General features: G+C 43.9%; 2 protein-coding genes across 3 annotated transcripts in view; both read right to left on the bottom strand.

Moving 5' to 3' along the window:
- Window positions 1–11,462, bottom strand: part of GPM6B (glycoprotein M6B) — a 112,626-nt gene extending 101,164 nt beyond the window's left edge. Inside the window, exon 1 of one of the 2 annotated variants that reach the window (XM_074907059.1) lies at window positions 11,411–11,462. In XM_074907059.1, the coding sequence (XP_074763160.1) occupies window positions 11,411–11,447 (37 nt within the window). In that variant the 5' untranslated portion in view covers window positions 11,448–11,462. Of the gene's footprint in view, window positions 1–8,697; window positions 8,875–11,410 lie in introns of those variants that run through there. The other variant, XM_074907085.1, reaches the window with a different exon arrangement.
- Window positions 11,463–17,990: 6,528 nt separating this feature from the next.
- Window positions 17,991–21,782, bottom strand: part of GEMIN8 (gem nuclear organelle associated protein 8) — a 34,367-nt gene continuing 30,575 nt past the window's right edge. The window contains exon 6 of the mRNA XM_074906965.1: window positions 17,991–18,093. Coding sequence (XP_074763066.1) covers window positions 17,991–18,093 — 103 coding nt within the window. The remainder of the gene's footprint in view (window positions 18,094–21,782) is intronic.

The following is a 21,782-nucleotide window of genomic DNA, read 5'->3' as shown; positions in this document are numbered from 1 at the left end:
GGAAAATCCAGAAAGAAAATTTTAGAGGAAAATTAAATCATTTTCATGAAATCTGCAGAATGTTTCAGGCTAAAAATCATCTGAGTCTTGATTCATGCTGCTACCTCATTTGTGGTTTGCTTCAGTTCCACCCACTCCTCAAATACTTACCTTCAGTCTACCATGGCTACTTTAAATTAGTGTTTTCAAGGAGTTTTTTACTTCTTCCTGCTTCTTTTCTGCCTGCTTCTTTTTGGTCTCCCTGAAGTTTCCACTGAGGAATAAGAGGAATTTAATATGTGGTAGATTACAACAACTTCTCAAAGATGATGTTGCAAGCATATTGGTGGCAGATAACATGAAAAACCTCAAAGAATTTCGGGAGAAGGTTAAAGATTAAGTACCTATTATATGCTTCTCACATCTCAAGTTTGAGGAGAAAAACAGGTATTTTCAAACTGTTTAAAAATAATTTAAAGGGAGTGACTAGAAATTACAGGCTATAAAAAGCAAAATTACTTAACTGGCTATTTTTCATTCCATGTCATTATTTCTTTAAGTTTCCAGACATTATCTGAAATGGGAGATTTTCATCAGACAATTATCAAGCATGAGAAATTGCCACTTTAATTTCAGCACAGAATGGGAGAAATGTCTATGAAGTGAAGGTAGACACTGTATGAGGGAAATAACTACTAACACGGGCTACATTGGTCACATATAGCAAAGCCCCCTCTGAACTGCATTCCTTGTATTTGCTTACATAAGACTCTAGCTCAATGAAAGAGTTACCAGCTCTAGAAACTAATAATTTCACTGGCTGGGGAGCAGGCAATAACAGATGATGCGCTAGGTTCTGTTACATTCCCTTGACATGGTATGACAAATATCTCAGAGATTTCAAGGCTTTTGTACCAGCGCCCATCCCAGAGCCTAAGCAGATGTTGCACAAAGTGTTATTGTTCATTACACCTTGCAAGTCGTGGGCTCTCTGGCAGATGCGCTGGAGCAGATCCCTGTGCTTGCACTGAAAGTTCTCAGCTCCACATACTCCCACTAGTCATCTCTCTCTCCTCCTGACTTTTTTTTTTTTTTGTAATAAAAGCCTGAGCAGCTCAAGAAAAGCATTTAATTTCCCACAAGGGAAGTTCCACGTGGCAAACTTATTTTCAGCTGTGTACCTAATAAATATAAACAACTCATTTTATACTTTTGCTTGGGGAAGTACATGGCATTTATGTCAACATGGTTCTGGTAACAAAAGCATAAGTTTACACACAAATAGCAGTCATTTAAAACCTTCCACAAGTTATTCCTTAAAAAAAAAATCCCCAAACCAAGACACAGAAAACACAATGAAATAGAAAATTACTTTAGTAGAGAAGTTAGGAAAAAGCACGGAAGATCCAGCCAGAGCTCTGCACTAATTCAGACTTGCATGGCATTTGCCAGCATGGTGCATGCCCAGGACTTCATTCCAGCAAATCCTGACAGATTCCCAGAGTCTAGAACTTCAGAAGCTTTAAAAAGATATCTTAAGTTGATGAAAGCACTCTCTTATGTCATTAAACACTTGTGTCCCATCAGAAAGCAAAACAATAAACTCAGAGTTTAAAAAAAAATTAGTGGGAAATATCTCTTGAAGAGATACTCAAGATGCAACAGGAGCTGCCCTCACAAAGGGTGCAGGCAGGAGACTGCAGGCAACCAACACTCACCTTCACTGAGCAGCTTCAGTGATGCACACTCAGCATTAGGATGGAAAATCCTCAATGAATTTTCTAGCATGCAAGCCAACAAAAATGTAAACCAGGAGGTAAAGTGAAAACCAGACATCAGAGAGCCCCAGTTAGCCGTGCTTTCCTGGCAGCATAAGGGAGTCAGATTCCTCCTCGGTTAGCCATCAGCGGCAGGCTCCACAGCTCCAGCTCAGCAAAACCACCAATAAACCCAAATGTGTGTTTCCAATATTAAGAAAACCAGCACACTACTCAAAACGTAATCCTTCCCTGGCTGGACTCCCACCACTTACTCTGTTTTTTTGGATCTTCAGATCAGCTGTGTTGTTAACACAAGGTGTCCTTTCTGCCTGCCAGTCCACAAACCAGCACCTGGAAGGCAAGCCAGCTGCCTCCTTACTCCTGAGCCACTAACTGAGCAAGTTTTGCCTTGTTTGCCTTCAGTGCAATTCCACTCTCCAATTTATGTATGGTTTAGACTGGGGCAGTTCTTATATTTTCATTGGCATTGAAGGAATGTATACAAAGGCAGAGTTTTAGGGTGAAATATGCAATGATTGCTCTATGCTCTTAACAAAACAGTTAAAAAAACCCTCACAAATTATGAAGGCCGTATCTTACACTGGATACTCCAAATCTGTTCATAACTTCCAAGAAGTCACGTCTTCTTTATGACCCAGGTCCCAGCTATCTCTGAACCACAGTCCTTTTCAACATTCTTCCCCCCAGGCAAAAAAACCCCAACCCTCAAACACTAAGTACACATTCCTGAAAGTCATTTTCTGTACATTTAACTTCAGGCTAAAATTTCAAGTGTCACATGCACTCAAGTATCAAAGCATAAAACACACGGGCAAAACTGACACAACAGGAAAGCACTGAGATTTGTACCACACGATAGCTCTGCATCAGGCACATCTTTCTATTAATGAAACATAAGCTCCATTCACATTTTGAAACTGCTGCTAGTTGAACAGCTCCAAAACCAGGGAGAACAAAAGATCTTGAATTCTCACAGTTCTTTGTGTTGCTTGTAAATGTTTCCCAAGCCACAGTTCCACATGCAAGCTTTTGAGCCTAAAACCCAAGAGACAAATAATTATGGAGAGGGAGACTGCCAAAGCACCAAGACAGAGCAGCAATAGAAAGTAACAAACAGCTGAGGACTAAGTGGTACATACGATGCTATCTGTTTGTTACACTGAATAGTGAAATCTCCTCCACTGTTGTTCTCTGTGTTTACAGGGGAGGGGTGACAAGTAATTTTGAAAGGCACAGCCATCCTGGCACCCCAGCTGTCAGAGGTTCACTCTTGCCGGCAGAAGAAAAGTTGGGAGAGGATCAGGAAACATGGTTTCCTCCCCTGGTACTGTCATGATGAGTTCGCTTCCTCCAGGCCACAGGCTACATTGCATACAACCTGGAAGAAGCCACCTTACAAGATGGATGTGACAGACAAGAGCCACCATGGCTCTGTTTCATTCTCTGCCCATTGTGAGTACTGACCCAGTAATCCTCCCACCGCAGGCTTCTGCATCTGTACAGTCTTACAGGCTCAGCTGAGACCCATTATTTTAATACAACCATCTTTGATGTCCCACATGGAGACTTTCTTTTCTTACATTTGCTCACCACAGCTCAAACCCGGAGGCACTTGTACCCAAACAGATTTTAAGGAACCAGCCAGAAGAACAGAAAGGATTCTTGTTTCTCCGGACAGCTCAAACCAATCTGGCCACAAGCATACTCGAGCAAAACCTGGAGAATGATCCCCCAAACATGCTGTCACACACCCCACCAGACTGGCACCCCAGCAAGATGCTGCGCGCTCCATCAGGAGTGAGCCTTAACCCCACACCTCAGGATAAAAAGCACCTAAAAAGCACCTATGTTAAAAGTACACTATAAACAAATACAGACAACCTTGGCAGCATTAACACTGCGGTGCCAGGAACGGATGAAATTTTTTGTCAGCAGACCTGAGCAACTGGTGGGAAGGTAGCTTCCTGAGAAGTCTTGGTCTGAGGAGCTGCACAGAGAAGCAAGGTGAGGTGCAGCGGACACATTTACAGGGACCAGGTGTGTGCGTGCCTGAGGAGGGGTGAAGGGGACACACAGCTGGGTTGCACATGGGGGAGATGAAAAAGAAGAGAAATCCAGGAGTTTCAGTGGGAAGAACAGCCATCATGGGGAGTGTGGTAATATAACAACCCACAGCAGCTCCTTCTGCAAATGCTTTACCCCAGTGAAATTTCACTGAATACAATGCTCTTGTACTTCTAGAAAGATAACAACGCATTTATATCCAAATTCCATCAGTGGAAGTACAATACGTGCAGTGATTCTACATCTGGCTGCACCAGCTGTCTATCTCAGGGAAAACAAAATCCTGGCCACAAGAATGCACACCCACTCAGGGACAACATGATGCTGCTGCACGAGAAATAAAAAAAGATACCAAGAAGAAGGCTTCACTGGATTTATTTTCAATCTATTTTAACCTTACTCTGAAATGGATGTTTTTAGAGTAATGACAGGATATTACTAAATATTGCTCCGAAGTTGCAGATTCCCCAAATCCTGGATGCTCCATCCCTGGAAGTGTTCAAGGTCAAGCTGGACAGGGCTTTGAGCAAGTGAAAAGGTGTCTCTGCCCATGGCAGGGGGGTAGACTAGATGAACTTTAAAGGTCCCTTCCAACCCAAACCACTCTATGATCAGATAGCATCAATCCTGAAAAACAAAGGCTATAGAAAAAACATTGTATTAAAAAAATTATGCTTGCAATATGATGACTGCTGGAATAACAGATGGAAGCAAACTTGGAAAAAAGATACCTGGCTTGAGAAAAACAGTAAAAGTCCTTTAAACATTGGAAGTGAACTGCAGACTTCAATTGGTTTAAGAAATTCTAGACAGACTCTGAAAAAGACAGATAATCAGGCACTGTCACAGTTCAGCCCTCCCAGGGATGTAATCTATAATCCAGTACGTTTTCCTGAAATGTAACATTTCAAGATCTATCAGACATATCATAATTCACAAACGGGACAGATTTCCTATACTACTGAACCACACATTTAGAAAGAGCAAGAGGGAAGGATCTGTAAACATGGTAAAAACACAAACTATTTAGGATACTGGGAAATATCTGAAATGCACAACATTTTCTCCTCCGCCTCCTTCTCAGACAAGAAAGATTAGACTGAGAAGGCAAAATTAAGTACTTTTTAATGGCCTAAGCAGGTGTTGTGGAGGTAGAGGAAGGGCAACAGTATAAAATTTTATATTTCACAGGTTTTAAGAGAAGATAAACTTAATACTAAGGTGTTGTTTGGTTGTTTTTGGTTGTTTTTTTTCCATAGGAACAAGGTTAAATATACTTAAGAGGTGCAAGAATTAACAGAATATGGACTACACCACTTGGCAATTGAAATCCAGCCACCCTTAATGACTGATACTAATCAGATTTTACTATTACTGTGACACACAAAAGACTTCAGCTCCTGCCTGAACAAAGTGTATAGCTGAATAGAAAGAAAGAGGAATGATTCTCTTTCAGGATTTGCCCCCAGCTGTTTCTAAGAAGAAAGCCTGGTTTAGGGAATATTTGAACCTACTTTGGACGCGTTTCACAGAAAAGCGAGGACCATTTCTATGAGTGGTAGAAGACCCTAAGGTGGAACTCTGGAGGTTACTGCCTGTGAGGAAGGGATGACTTGCTCTGGGATGCAGGAGCAAGTACTGCTGGGGGAACTGGATGTGCTGCAGAAAGCATGAAGGACAGAGGATAGCCCTAGCATGGCACAGCATGATGCCTCTGGAAACTCCTGGGTTTGCAGACTGCAAGGCAGCAGGGACTGCACAGGGACGGAAGGCAGAAGGGATGCAAACCCACATAATAAAGACAGGCATCATTTCATTTCTTGTTTGCACACAGTGTTCTCCTCAGTATCTCTTTTTTTTAAAAGACCAACCAAAACACAATACATGCACCCACTCTGCTCCAAATACTTATTTGAAAGCAACAGTTTAGGAATTACGAAGAAGAAAAGATATAGAATTATGAAAACACACAGTTCCCAAGAAATGACACTGTATCATGCTTCTTAAACTTTTAGGAACAAAAACCTTTTGCATTTTTTGTTCATTTTGTAAAATAACAACCCCCATCCTCACCTCCGAGATGAGACACTACATTTGGGCATGTGTGTGCCACGATGTAACATGCCAACAGGTGGGCACGAAGCACTGCACTGGTTATTACTGACGACACTCCAGCCGAGGCAAACCCTAACTGGTGTTGGACACAATGAGTCTGACTTTCAGAGGTGCTGAGCGAGCCAAAAGCCCAATGAACATCAATCGCCGTGGTGGGCTCTCAGCGCCTCCGAAAAGCAAAAAAGAAAAAACAATCATCTCAGCAAGCCAGTCCTACACAAATGTTTTGTGCAGGCAAGGACAATTCAAATGGTCCTAATGAGAACCAGTCAAATATATCCTTGCCATTGGATCTGGAAGCTCAATACAGCACCAGGGCTCCAAACAAGCCCTGGTTTGATGGTCACATCAGCCTCAGCCTACCTAATGCCAAGGCAGCAGTTATGCAATGGCATAAACAAAACGTCGTATTCATGAGGGACTGGATCCCCAGCTGACAAAGGCTTCTTTTTGTGACTTCATTTTGAAGTATTTAGTCTGAAATTTGTGCTAGAAGCCCCTTCTCCTGACTGACCACACGGTCATTACCCAGTCACACACAGCTTGATCATCCACCAACATTTCTAAGCAAAGAAGTCAACAGACCTTGGAGTTTTGTGCTTTTATCATCGTTATTGGAAAAACGTTCAAGAAAACATTGTCTTCTCTCCACTCCCCTTTTCCCAATGACAAGACATTCTACACAGACATAAAACACACATTTCACACAGTGTTACAGACCCAAAACTCGTGAGACTAACTTCAGTGTTTTTGTAAGAATTTAGGACTAAAATAAAGATTTGCTTCTCCTCAAGATGAATCACCCTCAAAGATTTCAAAAAACTTTTTTGATTTCAAACCCCTAGCAACTTAATTTACCGAAGAAAATCAATTTCACAGACTTAGCAGCAAAGACACTTAAGAACAATTTTACACGTGTCATCTAATATATTTTATCCCACCAAAAGAAGATGTTGCAATACAAGGAATACACTTCTCTTACTAAGATGCTTGAAAACATTCCTTTCTCTCTTTCCCTCTTCCATCTCAGAGATTTGACATCATCAATCCATGGCAAAAAAGTAAAAGTGTATGTTAAGATGAGGATACTAAGATATAGACATGGGAGAGGCGGTCAACTTTACAGTTTCATTTAATATCAAAAGTTCACATAAGGAAAGCATAGTCTAAAAAGTACGTATCAGAACACGCACACAAAAAGTGGTGCCGGTCATACAGCTGGTTTGCTGGTTTCAGCCTCCAGAGCTGTAGAGGCAGAAGGAATCCATACTTTAACGCGCATTGAAAGGGGTGTTGGAAACTTCAAAAAAGCTTAGTAAAAAGACCGTAAGACTACAGGAGTCTGATCTTCACTAAGCTAGGCAACAAACCAGTTTAGAAATTAAGGAATTAGGTGATGCGAACTAATTTAACAAAGTAGCAACCACAGGAATTCTGTCAGCTTCCTTTGGCTTTGGCTGAGTAATTAATTCGTTGGGTTTGGGTTTTTTTTCCTCCTTCTTAATTAAAGGCAGAGACAGTGCCAGCATCAGTATGTGCATCTTACCACACGGGCACGCACATGCACTGATAGCTCTGCTTTAGCAGCTGCAACCTTTAGCAATAATACGCCACTGGCAAACTGGACCAAAGATCCGGCTGTATTTTTCTTTTTTTTTTTTTCTTTCTTTTTTCCAAACCTTGTAACTTTCATTACTGCTTAATTCATTTGGGTCTATCGTAGTTAAAAAGACAAGCTGGCAGGAAGCAGCCCCATGCTAAAAGGCCCACGCTAAAAGGATGCGGACGCGGAACGTGTGTGTTGAGTCCCAAGTGACCCATGTGCACGACGCACCCTTCCCAGGCCAGAGCCCCGCTTCGCTCCGGCAAACACCCTCAGGCGGGCGCTGCCCTCCCCGGCAGCTCGGGAACAGAAGCCGCCGCTTGCCATCGACGCCCCGTTCCCTCCACCGCGCCAGCCCCGAGCTACCGGAGGGAAGAGCTCACGCCCCCCTTACCCCGACGGCCCGCAGGGCTCCCTAAGACGCCCGCCCCGGCGCACCGTGCCTGGCGCACCGCGCACTCGACGCTTCCCACCTCCAGCAGGCACGTCCCCTCTCCTCCCTGTCCCCCGAGGTTACTCATCCTCTCTCGAGCCACGCTTTTACCCCCGGGCAGAATCTGAACCGCACCCCAAGAGGTCCAGCGTCGGGACCGGAGGGGCTGAGCGGGACCCCCCGCTCGGGGTAAACCGGGCCAGCCCAAGTCGCTGCCCAGCGCCGGACGGCGGCCCCGGGCCCCGCGGGGAGACACGCGGCCGCCCCGGCCCCCGGCGCAGCCCCCCGACCCCACCGCCTCCCAGCTTCGGCGGGACCGGGCGAGGAGACGCGCTCCGGGCCGGCTGCGTGCAGCCGCCTCCAAGAAACTACAGCTCCAAGACTCTCTAGCGCTATTGCTACCGATTAATAATGATAATAATTTATTTTTAAAGGAAGGGAGCGCTCTGCAGCTGGCGAGCTCCCGTTGCCCGCCGGCTCGCCCCGCCGGCCAGGAGCCCCCCGCGCTCCCGCCGAGTTTCTGCGGCGGCGGCCCGGCCCCAGCGGGACGAGAGGGGCAGCGGGGCGGCCGCGCCCGGCCCGCTCCGCCGGGGCGCTCAACAGGCGGCTGCTGCCCCTCGCCCCGCCGCGCGGGAAGAGGCCGGGCCGGGGCCGCGGCGACCCCCGGGGCTGCCCCGCACCTGCCCCCGCTCCCACCCCCCCGCAGCTCCCGGCTCGCTTACCCATGGCTGGCTCTCGTCGCCCGGGCGGCGCGGGGGGAGCGGGGCAGGGGCTAGCTCTGCCGTGCCTCGCTGGGCTGGGCCGGGCCGGGCTGGGCGGGAGGCGCGGCGGCGGGCAGCGGCTGCAGCTCGCACACTGGCGGGCTCCGCTCGCCTCCGGCGGCTGCGGCGCGGCGAGAGGGGCGGGGATGGCCCCGCCCGCCAGCGCCGCCCGAGGGGCGCTCGGCTCGGCCCGCCGCGGCCTGGCCCGGCCCGGGGCAGGGGTGGCGGAGCGCCGCCCCGCGGCCTGGCGGGGGCACCCCCCGCGGCGCCGGGCGGGCAGCCGCGCCCGCCTGCCCTCGCCCGCCGTCGCTCCCCGCCCGGGCTCTGGCGGCGGAGCGGCCCCGAAGCCGGTGATCGCCTGCTCGTGGCGGCCCCCCTTTCCCTCCCGAGTTTTATCATCCGTCCTGGGGCATTTCCAGGGAGGAGCCCCCCGGGGCCGGGCAGGACCACTCTGCCCCTCTCGCCGCAGGCGCTTCCCTGGGAAACGGGGCGAAGGGCACCCTTGACCTTTCCAGAAGGGGTTGTTAGGCGTTGGAATGGGTTGCCCAGGGAGGTGGTGGAGTCCCCATCCCTGGAGGTGTTTAAGAGTCGGGTTGACATAGCGCTGAGGGATATGGTGTAGTTGGGAATGGTCAGTGTTAGGTTAATGGTTGGACTGGATGATCTTCAAGGTCTTTTCCCACCGAGATGATTCTGTGAATCTGAGGTGCCTGCACCTTCACATTTCGCTGTGGCGATGGCAAGGGCCCTGCGTGCCCAAACAGGCTGTGACTTCGTTAACAGCTGTGTTCGTGCTGGACGATGTGCATCCTGCTTTCGCAGCCCCTCCTGAACCCCTGAACGCTGCTTTACAGCTTTACGCAGCACCGCGATAGCTGCCACTTGGAGGATGTTCCAGCCACACGACCTTGCGTGACTCCGCTTGCGGAGACTTTCTCATTTCTTTAAACACTGTGAGAAATGTATCTTAGCTTCTGGGAAAACCAGTGGAGGGGACCCCTAAGCAACAGACTGGGTAGTTTGGGGGTGTATGCTTGGCTCCTCCAGTAGGAGCTTATCAGTAAAATCCCTCATAGCTCGACAGGTTGGAGGCAAGAATATTTGTGTCACACAGGAGTAAGCCTTCACAGATGCAGACGACGGGTATAGAAAAGAATGGCAAAATCGGCTCTCTCGTTTTAGTTGCTTTTCTCAGCTGGACTTTTACCATCAGAGCAATTTGCTTCAGATGCAAAGGCCAGCTCTTTAGGCAGAATATATGCATCTACTGTGACTAATATCAGATTGTGCTGATTTACATTAATTGGCTACTTGGCATTCATTTCCTTTGCCTTTGTCACAATGTATCCTAATTTTATGTTATTTATGTGAAGTATAAGGATATATTTTATCATCTCCCATGATTATTAACAAATCGATCTATTAAATGATGTAACCATATTATTCCCCTCTAAATGAGATCGATTGCTTAAGAATGTATTAATAAAACACGAAGGCAAAGGAGTGGCAAAAGTCAAATTCTCAGGGAAATTTGTACTTTGCAATTTGAGGCCCCTGCTCCCAAAGTAGTGCCTGTCTGCACTCACATATAAAGTTGCAATGTTAAAGCTGTGGTTTGTTTTCCATTAAAAGAAAAATCCCAGTCTCCCGGGCCAAAATCATCTGAGGCTTTTGCACTGATTAAGGAACATAGATGTTTTTCCAGTAAGGACTACAGGCCCAACACCACGCAAGCACTGCAGGATCAGGGAATAAACGCGTCTTCTTTAAGAGGTAATTAAGTGGATTGATTGAGTAAGCCATTTTCTGAAGAAAAAATTCATACCGAAGCTGATCACTAGCAAGCTGCTTCCATTCTCCACTGAGAATTAAAGTAGATGAGCTATGCACCTTTGAAAAATGAGATTAATTATGGAAATAGCTCATGACCCTTAACTAGAGTGGCACTAAATAGCACTGAAATATGGTGGGAACTGAAGGCAAATGGTAAGAGCAACCCGCTGTGTGCAGCACTATGTGCCTATGGGCTGGTGAGAGTATAAATACATTTTATTTTTTAAAATAAATTCTTTAGTTATATTTATATTCTGTGAAGCTCTTGTAGCATAGTGCTTGATTAATATTATGATCAGCTGAAAAATATGTCCCTGATTCTGACTGCGCTTGCATTTACAGCTAAGTTTGCATCATTGAAATCCATGGGACTAGTTGCTCAAGGGAAGTGGGTCAACATGATCAGTGCTGTCTGGACTGGGTTTGCATACTTGCACCAAAGTATGAGATAGACATTCCCATGGTAGCACAGAAGGAGTTGTGCATGTTAACACATATGCAGTGAGAGGAGGGACTCACAGTCCTTTATTAGCTTTCTGTCATCCTCGGAAATGTTGGTCATTTTTCTCTCCAATAAGTAAAGCAAAGAACAGCTGTCCAAATATTGGTTATGGCTCAGCAGTCAATGGGGATTTCTACTCACAGAGATACCAAGTCTCTGACAAGTAAAGAGAGAAGTTGACGGGGCTGATGTCAGAAGCTTTGGTTCCTTAAGCAAAATTGTATTGCAATACTCAAATGAGGTCAAGAAGGCAGGAACACTTAGCTGGAATTTCTACAAGGAGTACAAACTAACAGATTTCATTAGAACAGAAGATGTCTGTAAGAAATGGGTACTTACCTAGTTGTGAAAGGCTTATGGCTGGATTCTGGTCCATGCGCTTACTCTTTCATCTAATACATAACGGAAAGAAGAAAGACTGCAGTGTGCAGATGTCAGCGAGTCTCAGTAGCTGAATGGCTCCTTGGTGCTATAGCTGGTAGCCGTAAGGTAGGGATAAAGGCCTGCTGTAAATTATGCTGGAAGCCAGACTGATCCAGACAATCTTGGCATCAAGGGATTATAAAACAACCTGGTGCTATCACAGATTTGATTATACAAGAGAAGGTGAAGATTAGAATTGTGCATTGATTAATGTCACTCATTGTCTACGCTCGAAATCTTTTCTATAGCGTGGGTAACAATCTGCAAACATTTCTCTATTTGTAGTGTTACCCTAATACTAGTGTGATGATAGCAGGTATTTCAAGAAACACCTTCACTCCCTGTAGCAATACACTTGGTCTGTCTCCTAACCTAGTCTGGAGCAGTGTGTTCTTCTCTGGAGACGTTTTGAAGAGGCCATCAAATTTGCAGAAGAAAATTTAACTTCAGTCTCAGAATCAGTCAAGGATCAAGTAAGATGGAAAGGGAGGGTCTCATCAGTTGTTGTAACTGAGGGCATGGTATCAGTCTGAAATGCTGCATTTTACCAAACTCGAGCATTTCCAGCAATCAGTGGTGAAACAAATTTTGAGAGGAAGTGAAGGCTTGTTGCATATAATTCTTCTTGTTTGTTTAATTTACTAGGCTCCCTCTGTTTCCCCACTTCATGAGTGGAGAACGTGTAGCTCTGAAATGAATCCCTATTTTCTTTGTGGACGAAATGAGGCAATAGCTGCTGCTACCTGTTTGCTTGTCTCTGTTTTCTGCTCCTGCTGTCTTTCCTCAGGCTAACTAGACAGATTCCTCTAGATACAGAAACCTTCCCAATTAAAAACTGAACCAAAGGCAGTATGTTTCTGCTTAATGTTTTAGCTCTGACTAAACATTTAGTTGTATTAAAGACAGTAGTTTAATAAAAAGATGTTCTAGTGGGACACCTGCTTCTGTGAGTTCTCAGCTCACACTGTCTCCTCCTGTTGGCTGTATTTGAGCCCCCCTCCCATGGCTCCCTCTGCTAACGGTGAAGCTAATGGTTAATCGTAAATATTACTTCTTCTGACTACCACACAGCCAGTGCCAGTGGGTAGCAGTCACTGCCAACTTCCAGAGGATTAGAGTGAGTGTATAGGGTGCCACTCCTACACTTGACATTGCAAAAATCCTGCAAATCTTCAAAACCTTATAAAATCAGGGACTCATAAAACAACCTCCTTTTGAATATTAACATGAGAGTATTCTAGATTTAAGGGAATCGGAAGTGATATAATCTGGTTATATTTGTAGTGAGTGTTCTCTGTGGCCTTTTTCAAGAGGATTCATCCATCCTCTCTGTCTTGAGCTTCTATGATTCCACATACAGTTGAGGCATGCTGGGGTTTTTCTCTCCCATGTGATCTTCCGTTCGAAGTGTCATTACAGAGGCCATGAATGTTAAAGAGAAATAAGGTGACAATTGGATCGCTTTATCCTGTCATCTGCATGCAAAGAAGAGGTGACCTTTTCATGTTTTGAACTCAGCATCTTGGTGTAGATTAAGGGGAATGACTCATGCTCTCCTATGTCGTTTGAGCCTTTTATGTGAAGCTGATCCGCTTTAGACTCCAGCTGCTGCTACGAAAACCCCTTCTTAGTGCTCACTGCAGAGAGCTCTTTGCAAAGTTCATCCAGCAAAATGCTGAACAAAATTGTTCAGATCATTGCTCCTGTGTAGTCTGGGGGAAAAGAGAGACCAGAAAAGATAAAAAATGAGAAGTAATTTGACATAGCTTAGCCAGCATGTAGATACGACTCCTGAAATTTCACATTCTGGTATGACAGTGTAAGGAATAAATATTCTTCAAAATCAGAACTGTTTCTTATTACGAAGTAGGTCGTATTTCCAGCAACCGTTTCTCAATATGTAAATATGAGCAGTGATTGCTTTAGAATAGATATAATTATATATTCAACAGAATGCATAATTTTTCCCAATGAACCATAGTTAATTTTATCTGAAAATTAGTGATTATCATTTTGGTGTTAATTACGGAGTACTAAATACATCTTCAGTGTTAAAAGATAGGCTCATCTCTGTTTCATATCCCCAAGTCACATGTGGAATAACCAATGTCACTCTGTGATTTTAAAGGTACAAAAAAAATTAGAAGATATAATTGAAAATGAAGGATTCATGTTTCGATTAGGACCTCTGGCAACTGAAGAACCATCTTTCACTTAGCTCTACATGAGGGACCTTACCCTAAGCACAGTATTTTGCACTTTTGTGTGTGGATATTCTGTGGGTTTCCATGAGACCTCCACATCTGGGGGAGACCAGAGGGAAGAGAATGGTAGTAGATGTTTTTATTTTGGATGCACACACTTGCTTCTGTGCTCTTCTCTCTCTATAGGCCATGTAGGTAACCCACACCTGGTGAGGAACCATGTAGGAGATAATATGAGGTCTGAAAGAGCGTAGATGGTCTCAGTAAAGCATTATAGAGAGCAGAAAGTTTATGAGCAAAAGAGTAAACTAACCTCTCTGAAAATGGATGCCTGTTATACAGAAAAAATACAAGTCAGTAGAACTTTCTTCCATCTGCAGCCCACCTCATTTCATCCTCCTCAACGGATCTGTGAAATGTGGATGAGAAATGCTAACAACCCTTCCTCCATGTGAAGGAGAGAAAAGTCTTACTTCCTGCTATGAGAGTCATGATAAAACGATGCTGGTGAAGGCACTCTTCCACATGCCTCATTCTAAAACATTTAGGCTCAAAAATACACGTGAGTTTGGTCAGAGATTATGGGTTCAGTCTAACAGGCTTGGATATAAGCATTTATTGAAGCACTTTGCTAAATTCCTGTTGCAGGGTAGGATTGTGTGGGCTGGAGAGGCCAGCTTAGTGTCTTTAGGAAGAGCTGACTCAAATGTATGGATTATCCAACATTTTCATTAGTACCAGTGGGGATATTTGAATGTGGAATAATTTGCAAATGAAGAAACCAGACAGGGGCAAAATGCATACCCAAGGAACATTAGTATTCAACTTCAGAGCAACTTCTGTGGGAGCGTATATGTACTCATTGCAATATCCTGAAAATAATTGCATACATATGTATGTTAGCCCCACCCTCCAGTGGTATCATTAGACTTAACCTAAGTTTTATGTTGAGTTGCAAATTAAGGGAATAGACTTTAAGAGTGTTGTACACATGGCTGCCACCCAATAACTTCAGTATGGCACGCACCCAAGAAAGTGCTCCAAGGCAGCCTAATCAGGACAGAATTCCTGGCAAAAGTACATTTTGAGACAAGGCGCTCTCTCTTTTTCCAAAGTAGAAAACTCTGATGGCAGGCACGGAGAGCATTTAAGAACATTCTCAGGTGCCTTTTCTTGAAAACTGAAAATCAAACTCAAAGAGCTGGGAAGGAAAATGGCAGGACTCATTTTAACACTTCTCCTGATCCAGTTGGGCAGTGGAGGCTGAGTAACAGCCAGCTGGTTTCATTTTAGTTCTCATTTTTTCACTTCTGTCAATAGGCACAAGCTTGTAACTTATTACAGAAGTTTTAATTCTGCTGTGTAATCATGAATGGTGCCTAAGACTTAAACAGTATCATAAAGCTGAGTTAAATTCTCTCATAACAGGATATTCAGCTTTAGTTTTCTACCAATATCCATTTAAAAATGCTGCTTTGGGTTTTGTGTTGGGGTTCCCCCCCTTCTCACACATACACTATATTTTATTGCTTCTGTACTGCTCTTCACGCTTCGCTCAGTCCAGTTCAGGCAAATGGCAATACTCAGAGCCGTGGTTTGTGGCAAAAAATGTAATGTGTTGGAGAAAAGATGGGAATGACTCAGTAACTTGGCAGCAGTGTAACTTGCTTGGCGTGCCCAACAGTGCGGCAGCAAAGTGCAAACAGGCTGCAGAGGACGGGTGTCCTGGGCTGTGGGAGCTACGGCGGCTGGTGCAACCCTGCAGGTTCTTCACTGGTAGATAATGGAAATGGGGCTAAGACACAGTTGTTGGGCGTTGGAATGGGTTGCCCAGGGAGGTGGTGGAGTCCCCATCCCTGGAGGTGTTTAAGAGTCGGGTTGACATAGCGCTGAGGGATATGGTGTAGTTGGGAATGGTCAGTGTTAGGTTAGTGGTTGGACTGGATGATCTTCGAGGTCTTTTCCAACCTAGACGATTCTGTGATTCTGTGACACAACATTCTCCATCAGCTCTCCATCTTCTGCAGGAAGATGTGGCTTTAGGTCTGCTGGCATCATGGAAACACGTCACCTCCATCTGAGTTCACAGAAAGCCAAATGCATTAGACCTGCCAGAAATGTGACATTCAGGAATAAAAAAGCATGGTCAGATGAGTGAGATCACTCTAGGAAAGTCTGATCAGGATGAATGCAACTGAGGAACTTGAAAAATAACAATGATACAATGTTTGATATTAAAACTTGGTTTTGAAAGATTAGTTTAACATTTTGTTCCCTAGACTAATAAACATGGTGGGATTTTTCTTAAAAAAAATCCAAACAGCTATTCTAAACATAAGCGTTTTCCTCCTATTTTCAGTCTAGACACTGAGTTTTTACAAATGCAGGAGCATATGATTAAAAATAAAAAAGCAGAACACACTAGTTATCCATATATATCCATTCTCCAATTAGTAGACATGAAAAAGTAAATAAAGTGTCAAGTATCTTATATTAGTAATCATTTTATCTTTCATTTATAGCATAGATAAGATAGATTAGAGAGCCTGTATGTTTTAAATAATGATCTCTTTTTTTAAGACTCTTGCCTGATTCTTGTTATCTTGAGTATCATATTCAAGAAGTAGAAAAATAATACCATTCCAAGAGAGGAATCTAATATAACTTTTTATTAAAGCTGTATTAAACATGGGCTACTGTCACAGGTGGATTTTGATTTTTACTTTTTGTACTTTTTTCTTCTTTAAATAAAATTCAGACCAAACTCAAGTGTTTCTTAGCTGCCAGATAGCCTAGAACATTAATTCTGGTCTGCAATATTTCAAGGAAATAACTTCTTTGTGTTTAAAAGATGAATGGGCCACAGACAAACCAAACATCACAAAATGACCCAGGACTGTTAAAGAAGTTATGGAAACTGCAACCTGGGAAATTATTCACAAAAGACAACGGCAATTCTCACATCCCTTGGGCCTTCCCTGTTTGGAGCCCACCTTGAAAATTCAGGATGCAAAGTGCATGCCCAGGCCTTGAAATAGGGTGTAAGGGCTCCTGCATATGAAAGCAGCAAGAGGATGATGCTGTGATGAGCTCAGAGGTGACCGCCTCGAACCCTGCTGGCAGATGATGTGCAGGGGGGTACAGGAGACAACATCCAGAACTGGTCTTCAGAGCTGTTGCATTTCTGCAGGAGAAGAGAGGCCAGAGCAGAGGTGAGCGAGCCCAGCAAGCTGGCAATTAAGGCAAGAAACCAAGCAGGAGCCAAGGAAAGATAGAGAGAGGGAGGCAAGGCTCTGGAGGCAAGGTGAGGGAAATAGGGAGAGGAAGAGATGAGCAAAACAGGAGACAAGCGTTGTATTTCAGAAAGGGAATAAAAAAAGGTCTTATCACAGCAGATTTTAAGGCGCCAGGTGCTGCTTCACCTTGCAGTTCCATGTAGCCACATCTCTATAGTGACTAGGTACGTGTTCTGGGCCTGTGCCCTTTCTTTCCTGTGACTCCCACAGGCTTTGGACCCTTCTATTATAGATTTTTAGGCTTCAAAATTCCAGCAGAAAAGTTAGAAGCCTCTAGCCATTAGAATAATGGGAGATCCCTAGAGAGAGCAAACACTGCTATGTTGAGAATTTATTAGCAGCAGGAATAGAAGCCTGTATCAGCACTTTACTGGTGGATAAATCAGTGGGTTTGCTAATGATGTTTCGGTTCTCTTGATTGAATTGGATTTGTAAGAGAGAAATGCAGCTGCAGACTGAATTGCTTTGTATGACAAGAGAATAATGAATAGCCAATCCTGAACGCCCAGGGTTTCTGTATATGTGGGATAATTTCGCTTCCGTTCTTATTGTTATTATTTTATATGCAAATGAAATTATCAACGCCTTTATATAATCGCTTCCTGGATCACATATATTCTAGAGTTTTTGCCTGTTTGTGTGCAAGAGAAATTTCTTCCCCTTGTTTTAGCCGGGGTTTAACACTAAACCCTAATCCTGCTGGAGCCTGTGGGAGTTTTATATTATAGATATGACCATTCAGAGGACGTTGAAAGTGAACAGAAAATACTGGAACTGCCTGTGGTTATGAGAGTGCTATTAATTTGGGGATAGGGCCCATTACCTTATGCTATTATCTGCATGTTACATGTGCTGGGTTTGCATATTTGATGTTTACTTAACATGCATATCAGGTTCTTTTAACAATAGTGTTTTGGAGATGATCTGGCTAAGTGCCCTCATCAGCCTCTTGCTAGGTTGTTCTCTGGGGTTCCAGCCAGTAAATCTCAATGTGCTTTAAGCTCTAAATAGGCTACTGCTCCCCCTCCAAAGGATCATGCTGAGCTGAAGCAATGCCCGGTGGAAAAGTAGAAAATGGGATGCCAGCTGGCAAAGAGGGCTGAAAAGAGAGAAAAGGAGATAAAATCATTCTTAAATTGAGAAACTGCCTTAGCAACGTCCTCATCTGCTGGGTGGGAATAGATCATGGTTGCCTGATTGGTCTTTCAAATGACTGAGCTCCTAAATTACAGTTACGCCTTGCCGTTGGAGTTGACAGAGATGTACATGTTGAGACACACTATAAATTAAACAGATGGATTGTGAAGTCCAGGCTCTGTATCCAGTAATTGTTCCTCCCACTAGGAGAAAGTCTTACAACAGCTTCCCTTGGTGTTCAACAGGATTGTGGTGGTTTCATTGCACTGCGACTTTAGAAAGGCTTGGGTCAGTAGTTAAGAAAAGTGGTGTTCTTACTCTGAGTGATTGTCTGGAGTCTACCCAGAGAGGGGAGAGATGAACTGGCAGTGGCACCCTTCTCACCACTTGCACAGGAGTGAGGAAGTTTTGTGGTTTAATTAGGAAAAGAGAGAGTGATCTTTCCTCAGCCACCAGGAGGTCAACAACAACCAACAGGTCAGGGTTGATGCTGTGGGAAGGGTCTTGGCACATTCTGCTTTCAGTGTTTATAGTGACAGAGCCACTGGCCTTTTCCTCGTCACCTAGATTATTCCTCATTTGCTGAGTGTCCGAGCAACATTTTGTGCCCTACATGTGGGAGGCCGACAGGAGTGTAGGAGCTGAGAGATGAGAGAGCAACATCAGGCTGCCGAAGAGTGTGTGCTGGGGTGGAGGGATACAAGCTAGGTAGGAGCCTTTGTGAGAAAGAAGATGAGGGAGGAAGAAGAGAGCACAGGTGGATGGTAAATGATGGAGGTAAGAGAAACCCTGAAAGCTGCTCAGCTGGAACCTTGGAGATCTAAAGTATGACAGACATTGCCAGTAAAATGCATCACAGTACATATCCATTTAATTCCAGGTAGCTTCATGGGGATGGCAAGAGTGGGAGAGTAGTGGAGGCATTTTTCCTACATTCAGTGTGAATTCAGATTTCTAGCCCTGTGAAGTGAGGCCACTAAGCCGTTCAACATTTTCAAAGTTGCTCAGCTAAGAAGTATTTAAAAAAAACCCTCAATTTTATTCTGGAATCCAGGAAATGAAAATAATATTGGAAAATCAACAAACCCAACACATTTTTTTTGACACTTTTTCTTCACAATTATTATTATATTTTTGGGCGCCCTACTAGAAAAAAAAAATTGCATTGTACTTGAGATTCTGCTGTATGCTTTCAAGCATTATAGTGGTTTTACATCATTTCATGCTTCAGAAGCCTGGCATGAAGAAGTTAAACAGGCAAAACAAAATTGTTCAATTACTGTTTTTTAATAGGGTATTTTAAAGTTTCAACAATATAAACTGTTTGTATGTTTTATTCCAGTAGGATGTGGTATCTTCTTGGACTGAAGCAAACCATTCTGTTGTGCTGATGGGGACTATCACACTGCAGGCTATGCCTGGAATGACAGTTTCCACAATGTAACACCAGGCACTAGTACAGTTAATTATTATCAGTGTATTTACAACAAAAAAACCTTTAGCCATAGCCATGCTGTAGAAACAGATTTCATTTTGCTAGACTTGAATAATGCAAGTAATGCTGCTAGACTAAAAGAACTATTGAAGCAAGAGACTACAATAAGGCAGCTCTTTTTCTTCTTCCAAACAAGATATAACTGCTGTTGGCAAGGAAAGTATAGGACATCTTTCTAGAGGTCTGCATAGTCACTTGTGAAGGGCAAATAACTAATCTCTTGAAAAGTTCTCTACAGAAGCACTTTTGCACTCCAGAGATACATGTTTATGCTCTCACACTGGAGCTGCAGATGACCTGAAGAGGGATCTGCTCAACCAAACAAGCTAAGGAGGGAGCACTGAGCTCCCTCATTTTCTCTATTTTCTTTGCTGGTAGAGGAGAGCAGTTCTGAAGTAAGGATTTCCTGTAGCACAACGCAGCTCTTCTGATGTGTCCCTGAGATTAATTCATCATCTGGCATTTATGATATCACAGTCTGTTGCCATGGCACCCAGTCATGTCACACATATCACACACTCAGCATTATGGCTTTTAGAGCAAGAGTAAGCCTTGAAATGGGCAGCATGGTTTGCATTTTCTAAGTTTAACATCCAGCAAAAAAAAGATAACATAATGAAGACCACAGGACCAGTATATAATGATAAAACCAGCCACTATGAGTGCCACATCACTGCAGGGCTTCTCAGAAGAGGTGCCAAGGAAGGGCTTTATGTGTGCCCCTGGAACACCTAGGGCAGTGACACCACAACAGGACCACAAACCAGCTATGTCACTGCTGGGACACAGCTCTTTTGGGCTGCTTTTGGTTTACAGTCCATTTCAGATTTATATTCTGCAGTCATGAAAGGAGCAACTCATCAAAGTTTTGTTTCGAGTGCACTGCAGCACAACTGGCTGAAGTTTTAGCTCAGCCTCATCAGTTTACATCAAAGGAGGATAATGGGTTGGGAGATGTTGGTTATTACTCAAGCACTTCATGGAATATGCTACAGATCAGAACTGTGGCCTTTGATGAATTATTTCTTGAGTAAAAACATACTTCAAGCATATACTTCTGCCACAACAGTAACTCTTCCTTCTGTCCAGGGGGAGGATATTACAGTACCATAATTAATACCCAACCCCCCCCCCCCCCCCAAGATTTGTAATCTATACCTGCATTTAGACTTCTGGAGCTCTCAGACAAAAGACAAATTTGTGGCAGTCTTGATATTTTATTATGCTTTGCAACTGAGAAGCAGGCCATGCAGTCTTAACTAGCAGAAGTTGGGGTGACAGGAAGTGGAATTTGTTTTAAAATGGAGCCTGAATAGTTTTTGAAATGTATTAGATGATGTGGTTGCTAGCAAAAACTAGACATGATGACCCAGGAGATCTTTTCCCATCCAGTGCAAAGGATGGGAATGATGTAGCTATGTGATTAATTAATGAAATACAAGGCATGGACTTTTTCTTGCTGGATGTTTGTACATGTCTAGACCAAAAGGGCTCACTGAATCTTGGGCCTCCAATTCCTGCTACGGTTCACACTGAAGCAAAGGGTATGAACCTGAATTGTGCAAGTATGCTCCTTGGCTCAGTGTCTGCAAACCAGCAAACTCAAGACACTAACTTTTACATGAAAGAAGCAATGAAAAAAATTGTTAGAAATCTTGGGATATCTTCTGTGTTCTGCAAGGAAAATAAATGCATACTTTTCTAGATGTTTCATAACAGATAAACTGGCTAATATGCCTGATGAATGAAATGCAAAGGAATTGTTTTTATACCAAAGCAAGATTCTAGCAGTAGCAACATTGCCATATGAAAGCTTACACCTGTGGAGTTTGCCACCTCCAGACCTGCTCATCCAATTGCACAAGTGAGTGCTTCCCTTAATAATTTCCATGACAAACTGTGTTACATTAAACATCTTAGCAGTAAGGCTCTTCCAACTCAACTCATTTTGACTTAGTGAGGGAGTGATCACACAATTAAGAGCTGCTGGCAGACCTCGATGGCAGTAAACTTTGCTGGAGTTGAGCCACAGGGGTGATTTCTGTATCTAGGAAAGAAGATGCATGGGATAGCTGAAAGCTGAATCTCAGGACTGGCATTTCAATCTTGATCTTCAGTATAAACAAGTGGAAAGATTCTAAAACCAGATAAACAGA

The sequence above is a fragment of the Athene noctua genome, chromosome 1, assembly GCF_965140245.1.
Source record: "Athene noctua chromosome 1, bAthNoc1.hap1.1, whole genome shotgun sequence".
NCBI lineage: Eukaryota > Metazoa > Chordata > Aves > Strigiformes > Strigidae > Athene > Athene noctua.
The sequence above is the reverse complement of the archived record's forward strand: the minus strand, read 5'-3'. Positions and strand labels throughout refer to the sequence as shown.